The sequence below is a fragment of the Sinocyclocheilus rhinocerous genome, unplaced genomic scaffold, assembly GCF_001515625.1.
Source record: "Sinocyclocheilus rhinocerous isolate Xijiao unplaced genomic scaffold, SAMN03320098_v1.1 scaffold2, whole genome shotgun sequence".
Lineage (NCBI taxonomy): Eukaryota > Metazoa > Chordata > Actinopteri > Cypriniformes > Cyprinidae > Sinocyclocheilus > Sinocyclocheilus rhinocerous.
The window spans coordinates 421,990-431,458 of record NW_015655572.1 but is presented as its reverse complement, the minus strand read 5'-3'; the positions used below and the strand labels follow the sequence as shown (position 1 = coordinate 431,458).

Genomic DNA, 9,469 nt, shown 5'->3' with positions numbered 1-9,469 from the left:
AGCAGCAAATCAGCATATTAGAATGATTTCTGAAGATCATGTGACACTGAAGACTGGAGGAATGATGCTGAAAATACAGCTGCGCATCACAGAAATACATTACAGTTTAACAGATATTCATAGAAAACAGCTGTTTTAAAATGAAATAATATTTCAAATTTTTACTCCATTTTTGATCAAATAAATGCAGCCTTGGTGAGCAGAAGAGACGTCTTCAAAAAACATTTAAAAAATCCAAACTTTTGACTGGAAGTGTATGCATAAAAAGGTCTATAAAGGCCTAAAGAAAAAATATTGATCAGAGAGCCTCAATTTATCAACTTTACCAAAGATGTTTCTCATAAAATTCCTTAGGAGTATATATATATAATAAAATAAAAAAAGTATGTTTTTGTTTTGTCCTGCAATGAACATAAAATTTACATTAGCCTGAAAATAAAGGTAAACAGCCAATCAGACTCCAATTCCTAGATAATGTGCAAATCTGTTAGCATTTATTTTCGGCATTTTAGGCTGAAGACACGTGATATACACAGGGAAACAGAGCAAGATACAGATAGAGAACTTCAGTGTTATCTGAGAGAGAGTTAGCTCCACCAAGTGGCTCAAAATTCAATACTAAGCAGCAATGAAGCCCAGTCTTCACCATGGTTGATCTTCAATCTTTTTAAACCCTCATGACTTTACTTTCACAAACAAACATTTAAAACCACACAATCCTGATTCTACAAGCCCCAGCCTTATTTTTAAAGTGAAGGAATGGCTCTGCTATTGTAAATATTACAAAAAACAAACTCCACGTCCATCTTTATCTGACCTTGGCAGAGTTTGATGCCCTGCGATTAATCTGGACAGACCGCGAGTCTGCTTCGATTGTCAGAAATCAGACAGGCCTTGGGCAATATTTCAATCTTTCAGAGCGTATGCAGTCTATATATATTATTAAGCGATTTGTACATCCTGTTTCCAGAAGTGAAGTTCTCCCGTCAAACTTATAACCCGAATGAAGTCTCCATCCTTTAACGCTTGAGATGTCAAGGTCACGAAAACGAGAAGCTCCGGAAAACTTCCCCCAGCAATAATAAGCATGACAAATGCACAGACACAAGCCTCCGTATCCCACATATGGCTCCAGACATCCATCAGAACACAGTCAGGTGTGGACAGAAATAACCCAGTTTCCCTAAATGATCCGTGTCTGATATGGTCTTAGGGGGAATATACTGAGGAGAGAAAGAGGGGGGTGTTTGGAGGCAGATAGCATGAGTGAACGAAGCTGTGTTGAACTCTGGCAGATGTATTCCCCAAAGACAACACTGCCCCAGACTGCTTTTATAAACCTTGGGAGAAATATAGCACTACCTTGCAGACAGGACTACGGCAATTACATAGAAAGACTTTGGCGGGTCTGTGCTCGCGCTAGTGGTCTGATCCTGCAGACTTGGGCTGTATATCACTGTCAATCAAGTCTGCAAATTACAAAACTTGAACTTTGTCACCCGTTTGCAAAATACCGCTCACAAAATATTTTCAGTGTCTCACACCGATCAACGGGGGTCAGCCGTGTGGAGTTTTCCGGAAGGACAACTCGCCGTCCTCTCCGCCAATTAATTCATAATTATATAGCATTTCCTCATTATGCCTTGACTAGCATGTCTACATACGCCCAAATTCACATATACACACTAATTAGATGCTCTTAATAGGACAAGTGAGAAGATTCTTCCTCCTTGCTCGACTCCCTTGCGCTTCCTCCTTTCCTCCCCCTATAGTATCGTGGATCCTCCCTTACTGCCGCACATAAACAAGTTTTTAATGCACGAATCAAAGTGAGATAATTAAATGACAGTCCTAAACATCTGGCTTGTCTTTGTTGTATGGTAACAGGCGAAATAATAATAAAAAAGATTCGCTGGCCTAATGCTTAATAGGCATGCTGTAGCAAAGATTAATATCCAGAATGCTATTAAACCTCAAGGACAGCCTTGAATGATAATTAGAAAATGTAATCATGAGGATCGCCATGCATAAATTGGTGCACACAATTTCGTTTTTTTCTTGCCAGAACGTTCTTGACATTGCAGTGGAAAGGCTAAGAGTGCACGATAACAGGATTTAAAAAAAAATATATATCTCTGGGTTTCTGGCACCCTGTGAGTCCTGCAGTCATCATACAAACACACAATCTCCTGTCTGGGCCTTTTCACAAGCTACATCCTCTCACCGCTGTAGTGTTAAAATCTTCCCGACTGAGCTGGATATATGCAGCGCCTCTCTCTCTCCTTTATTATGTTGTGTAAACTTGCAAAAATCTTGTACAGTTTGTGATTTGATAACTCAACTCGCCATGCCTAATGAAAACAAAAGCACCCTGAGGAGGAGAACGCCAATTCTTGAACAACGCTTATGAACAATGGGAACCACAAATTGTTTGTGACTTCAGCATGTGCAATAAATATACAGCATGCATGAACAAGATTTTAAATCTCTTGATTCTCAGATTTTTTTTTTTTTGGTAATCTCATGTTGTAATCTCAACAACATTTTAAACTGTGTTTAGATTCGCCAGCATACCAAAGTCTGCAATACAAATTATCATCAAATTCTTCCAAAATCAAAGTATCTGAGCTATGCTGTCCACATTTGAAGCTTTATTCTCTTACTGCATGTTAACACTTGTCTTATTCGTGGCTAACAAATTAAAAAAGAAAATGTGTACTGAGACATAACTCTCTTGAGAACTCCATTAAAACAGCAACATTTGAACATCAGTAGAACATCAATTCGTATACAGCATACATAAACAATTTCAACCACAAATGTTTAGAAGAGATCTCAAAAATATCTCAAACTGAGTTCAGATTTGCCAATATACCAAAGTTTGCTAAATAAATAAATAAATACATAATCATATCACATTCTTCCAAAGGTTATGCTTTTGAAAAGCTATGATGGCTATGCTATCTATATTTTATTGTATAGCTAACCTTTTGAATTCAACAATTGTCTATTTAGTGGCTATTAATTTCTTCTAAGGGATTTAAGGAGAATCATCTGAAGCATAACTGAGAAACTGGATTGGAGGACTGGATTGTGGATTTGAGCCACAATTCATTTTAGCAGACTTTTGGAAACTTTGGACATACATACATACATACATAAATATGTCTCTTCTCAGAATTTATTTATTTTTTAATGAGAAAATTCCAATTCCACAATAGTCAAAATTATCTGTGCTGCATTCCACATACATTTTTTTCTCCCTGTACTCTTATATTGTACTGTATTTGAACAGTTGTGGATATTTATTTCTTCTGCGGGATCCTACGAGAACCATACAAGACAAATAAATGATACTTGAATGAAACTAAGAATTCTATTAAATCGCCTGAGCTAAAAAAGAGCAGCCTTAAACAGCATTCATTGATTGATTCATTTTAGCAGACTCCAGGAAAATACATGCAATACATAAAATAAATATATAAATAATAAACATATAAAATGATAACCATCTCATGCTTCTCAGATTGTATTTTATTCTGAGAAAAAGGTTAAGTCTGCAATAGGCTACATTATCTGTGCTGCTATCCACATTCATTTTATAGCTCTATACACTTACTCAGTGTGAGCAATTTGTGGCTTTTTTTATTTCTCCTAAGCAATTTTAGGAGAAACATCTAAGATAAAACTGATAGTTAAATGACACATCACGGAGAACTCCATTAAATCCATCAGTGCTATGAAAGAGCAAACTCTGAGAGGGCAGCACCTGCTTCATCAGGCTTTGAAAGAGCGTGCAATAAACATGCATGAATCAGAACTCATTTTTATTACTCTTTTGTCCGCGCTCGCCCTTGAGCTAAGACCACGGATGGAAAACGTGTCATAGAAACCGTTAAATCAATCAAGTCGATCGTGGACCATGACACTGACAGATGGAGATTTATCTAGATCTGTCCGTCAAGGTCACGCCAGAGACTTGTGGAGGTTTTTTGATGCCAGCTGCTGATTACATGCCCCTGAACGATCAGTAGGACCCTCACTCTAAAAATCTAATGTGGGCGGCACTTTCCATGCATAGACACAGACCATCTCAGTTCGTGCCAATGCGTGATTCATACCGGATGTGAAAGACTCAGCTTGGTCTCGTGAAAATAAAAATCATGATTAATTCATAAGGACTGAATGTCAAAGTTGTGCCCTACCAGCTAACCCTGGGCTGCATTGAAACATATGTCTGAATGGAAGATTGGGCCACAAAAGGCCTCCTCTGCTGGGGCTGACAAAATTCATTACTCGCATTAGCGAAGCCAGCGATTCCACAAATTACAGTAGTCTGCACACTTTCAAAAGCTGCCTAGTGAATAATTCCTAACTTCATCCATATCTCATTAAGTAAATTATTTGATTCGTATTCACAAGACAGTGTTCATTTACATGCATAACTTCAGTCACATCAAATAGAACCAGAGCCCTAATTTGCTCTTAGACAAAGAAAGGATTCACTTTGTTCGCCGAGATGGCCTTGCTGACACCGTGTGTGTTTTATTTCTTCACCCCCCCCCCTTTCCCAAGCCTCCCCTTCTTTTCTTTTCTTCGATTCAGATCGTTAAACAAAATCGCCACAACAGTATGAATCTGCTCCTCGTTTGCTCACGAGACCCCTGGAGACGTTTGCCGTAATGAATGCCTGTCAGGCTAACCTGGCTTCTTGGCCTTTTCCTGCAGACTCCTGAGCTTTCGTCAAATGAGGGAAGAAAGATTTATTAGGATTAACTTCCAAAAGCCAATAAATTATGCATACATCCTCCAAATTACCTATCAGAACTAGTCCTGGAGGAGAGACCGCTTCAGTGAGCCGCTGCCTTTGCTTCTTTTACACTAGTTTGTGTTATAGAAGTGGAAGTCCTCAGCGTTTTGTGTTTGCTATCGATTTTTGGCTATTGCCGCATTTTGGGGGTTAACCGCAAATCTATGCAGAGTGAGGAAAGTAAATGTTTAGAGACGTTCGGGCTAATGAAGTTCATCAATTAGAGACCACCGAGAGACTGCTGTGTGCTAAAATTTGAGTCACTTAATCCTTTGTGATCAGCCAATATTAACGATTTGTTTTCTAGTTAGCCAACACGATTTTAGTCAGCTAACATAAATTTACAGAGTGCCTTTGTAGACTGTGACACTTGACCCAGAGGTAATTTAGCAAACACTTAGCTTTGTGCTGATATTGCGTTGAAATGGTTTCTTAATGATCTTTTTCTATCCGTCACAGGCCTCAAGAAGACAGAATTTAGGAGAATTAAGGATAAGATGCCCCATTTCGTCGCTCCCACCATTCAGCAGTATCTTCAACGCAGAGCTCTGTTTCTTAATTGATTCCTTATCCAGGACTTTCCAGGAGTGATCGGATACAATGATAATCAATCAACTTACTTTCCTCCTGTTGTTCTGTTTGCTGGGCTGGAGCGATGCACTGATCCGGCCGGTGCCTGGAATTAGCACGTCGGATCGGGATGGACGGACGCTACAACGCACTAAACGAGGATGGATGTGGAATAGTTTCTTTCTCTTAGAGGAGTGGACGGGGACTGGAAAGCAGTATGTTGGAAAGGTAAGGGCTGTTACTGTGTGTGTGTGTGTGTGTGTGTGTTTCAGAATAACTTTGAGGAAGTGGACATATTTTCAGAGTGAATCATGTGTAAGTGGAGACGATTTTTTTTACCCCTTATGAAAAAATGCCATGGCATTTCAATGGAGGTTTGGATGTGGTTCCAGGATGATAATACCATGGTATTATTTCAAACACCTTACAACTATGGTAAAATGGCATACATATGAATACGGTAAACAAATAATACCATATCAAAATAGCATGCTTTTCTACTTACTAGTACTTTTTCTAAAGGCTATTTTAAGCTTTTAGCACAACATAAATGTGCATATAAAGAGTGCATTTCAAGATCTGTGCATGTTCCTTCTAGTGGGTCCTGGGTTTGATTCCCAGGGAATGCATGAGCTGATAAAATCTATACATTTAATGCAATGGATTTGAGCATTTGCCAGTTGCATAAATGGGAATCGAACCCACAACCATGCGGTGGCTAGCATCATGCTCTACCAGTGAGCTACTGTGCAGTATAATATGAGCTATTTCAGTCAGTCTGACCATTAACACACAACACAAACAAGCACAAGGGTCAGTTACAAACATCAAATGAACTCATACCTAACGGATAATGCTTTCAGCATGATAGCTAATGATGTATTAGAACAAAATCAATGCGAGTGTAGGCTATTAGAATGAATCGATGTGTGGGATACAAAGTGCCATAATAACCCTCTTTATATTAATGACCACATCGTGATGTTCCAAAACCGATATGCTTGTGTGGGTTTAATTCAAAGGCTTACATTATAACCGTGACCTGATAATAAGAGCTGATGTCCCGGCTTTCAACATGCACGACTGATGCATGTTTTTTTTTTTTTTTTAGCTTAGATCAAGTCAGAACACAAATCAGTCGAGAGTCAAACCTCTACGCACCATTTGTTGAAAAGTGGGCCTACCAGTGCAACACGATTCGGTTAAAATAAAAAAAAAAAGCCGAAGTGCAACTCTCGTGGCGTTAGATCAGAGCGGAGCGCTTGTCAAGTCGCCGGCGTCAGACGGCAGAGATGGCAGCAGTTACATCCCCGGTGCATGAGAGGAGGGGGTCGGCCAATTTTACGTCAAAGACGTCTGCTTTCATCACCGCATTCATCTTCTACAAGTAAACATGTGATAGGTTCGGGGTGGAGAGAGGAGTGGTAGCACAGACAGATCAACATGTCTTCCTCTTATGGTGCAGGGTTGTTTTTGTGGGGAATAATGTAAGAAAAGAATCATGTGCAACAGAAAAGCGAGCAAGCAAGAGTGGGTGAGAAGAAAACAATAAATCAATCAAAAACGAGAATGAGATTCCGCCCTCATAGCGTTGCATTTTACGTGACAAGGCAACAAAACAGCGCTGACTGCGAAGAGTCCATCGGTTGAGGAAGTGTCAGACTCAGCAGTGTCCTGGCCTCGTTCCCAGAGCTTTGATGCTTCTCTCTTTTCTCTAGCTCTCTCTCCTATCTCTCCCTCTTTTTCTGGCTGCTGCGTTTCTCTGGCATGACAGCAATCACATGCTTTTGGCCCACTTCTCATCTACCGTCCACTCTCATTCCCAATTAAAGTGCCAGAAAGACACAGGGCTCCCATAAATACTGTAGGAGGGCGAGGGAGAACGAAACACCCACATGCTGGTTCGGGGAGACCACTGTGGAGCGACTTGATCATCCATTCCATCCATCCCCCATTTCTTACTAGTGTGTGTGGGTGACGCGTGAGAACTTGTGTAGTCCAATAGACGGGTACTTAGAGTCCCAGCGAGAAGCCATCAAAGCCATTGATGGTTCTCCTCATAAAGATAATTCAGCAACCTTTACAGAGCCTTGTGGGATACCATATTTATGTCTATCCGAGCAAGACCTCCACTGGCCCCTGACAAAGACAAGCCCTAAAAGAGGATTTATTTTCCAGTGTGGAGCCAGAAATAATCCATAAAATGGGAAGAACATTTCCAATAAAACAACAGCGCTCTCATCGCTTGCTTCTTGGCTCTTGTTCTATTGTGTAGTCTATAGCCATTCGCAAGACACATCTATATCATGCGACTAACAAGCTACAGTTTCAAGTAGTTCAACAGTCAAGCCACTTTTTAAAAGTAGCTGCACAACAAGATACAAATAAAAAGTATGTTTTTTGAAATCTAGATTTATTTAGTATATAGTAATATATTGCAATGAGGAAAATATACATCTACAATAAATACCACCAATAAAACCAGAAAACATTAATTTATAATAAAAAATTATAAATAATTTACATAATAATTAAATGTCACATTATGTCATATATACACACACACATATATACACACACACACACACAAACACACTATATGAATAATTCACAGTCACATCGTCATCACTGCAACTGGGATGAACATGAAAGGGAGAAATTCAATATTAGCACTCATATTCTACAGAGCAAATACACTATAATTTATAATTCAGTTAGTGTATGATATGTGAAAACAGCTTCTGCTTTGAATTAATATGAAGCCGCATCAGGCAGAAATGCAAAACAAACAGGATTAAAGAGGCAGTTTTCGAAATGTAATTTCGTGATGACTCAAGCTTAAAACTACTGTGAATTATTTCAGCTTTTAACAGCACACACCATTATATTTATAAAAGAGAACACTCCCAATCTAGAAACATCTTACTGGCCATCCATTGGTCACTATGACCGCTCAGACGCCGTGGCCCTGTTGTGCAGCAAGACACTCAGAAGTGCTAAAGTCCACCATGCATTTCGCCGCTTTTGTGTCGTGAGTTTGATGTGGGGGCAGCGGCTCACATGGCGTGTGCCATACTCACTTCTTCTGTAGATGAGGCTGGAACATGAATGATTCGCACGAACATAGACGCATTTCTGTAGATCGGATGCGCATTCCCTTCAGAAACAAATGTAATCCACTGCGAGTTCAGCGGCTCAGATGTCGGGAGTAAATGACGACTGCTGTTCATTATTACATCCAACAACAGAACACCTCAATCGCTTAGGAGTCATTCTTGTCTACATCTGCTCCAGCGGTGAAACAATGGCGGACTGATGACAGCTCACTCAGGGCGGAGCTAAGGTAAGACACCAGTCCAGTCTGTGCTGAAACGCTACTGTCAATCAAACTATCATGGGAGGGGCCTGTCTGTGTGACGTCACACAGACAGGCATCTGAGATCGGCTCGATTTGAGAAAGGGGAAAACATTTAACCAGATTAAAAAAAAAAAACACTGGGTGGATTTTTATCATTATAGGGTGGTTGTGTACACACAATGCCAACACACATTTCAGTTCAAACAACTTGTAAAAGTGCATGTAGCATTCTATGACCCCTTTAAATGTTAACTGAGATAACAGATGTATATCAGGGGCATCGCTACATTTAGTCCGAAGGTCTTTTCTGAATAGAATGATTTGCAAGTTAAAAAGGTCACTTTTTAATAAGCTATGTATGGGCCACTAACAGAAAAGCTACAATACAAGTATGTCAATTTAAAGTACAATCATACCAAATATTCATTAAATTTGTCACAAAAAAAAAATCACTGTAATCACTGTGTCACACTTCTCGGGATGCAGGGAGCAAGGAACGAGGAAACACGGAGATAACTTCAATTCACAGTCTTTAATGATCACATGGGGAACGTAGGAGACACTGGAACACAAGGAATGACGTTTGAGGACCGACAAACACTAACTGAAAGGACTGGGGCTTTTAAACACTGGGTGATTGGGAAAACACAGGTGCAAGGAATGACTAATTAAAGGGAACACAGCACACCTGGGGAGGGAAAACACAACACAAAGAGTCCAGGGGCGTGACA

At 39.8% G+C, this 9,469-nt stretch overlaps 1 protein-coding gene across 1 annotated transcript in view; it reads left to right on the top strand.

The window, feature by feature from the left end:
• LOC107718536 (cadherin-10-like) overlaps positions 1 to 9,469 on the top strand; it is a 65,809-nt gene that overhangs the window by 4,394 nt on the left and 51,946 nt on the right. Inside the window, exon 2 of the mRNA XM_016525634.1 lies at positions 5,270 to 5,608. Coding sequence (XP_016381120.1) covers positions 5,411 to 5,608 — 198 coding nt within the window. The 5' untranslated portion in view covers positions 5,270 to 5,410. The remainder of the gene's footprint in view (positions 1 to 5,269; positions 5,609 to 9,469) is intronic.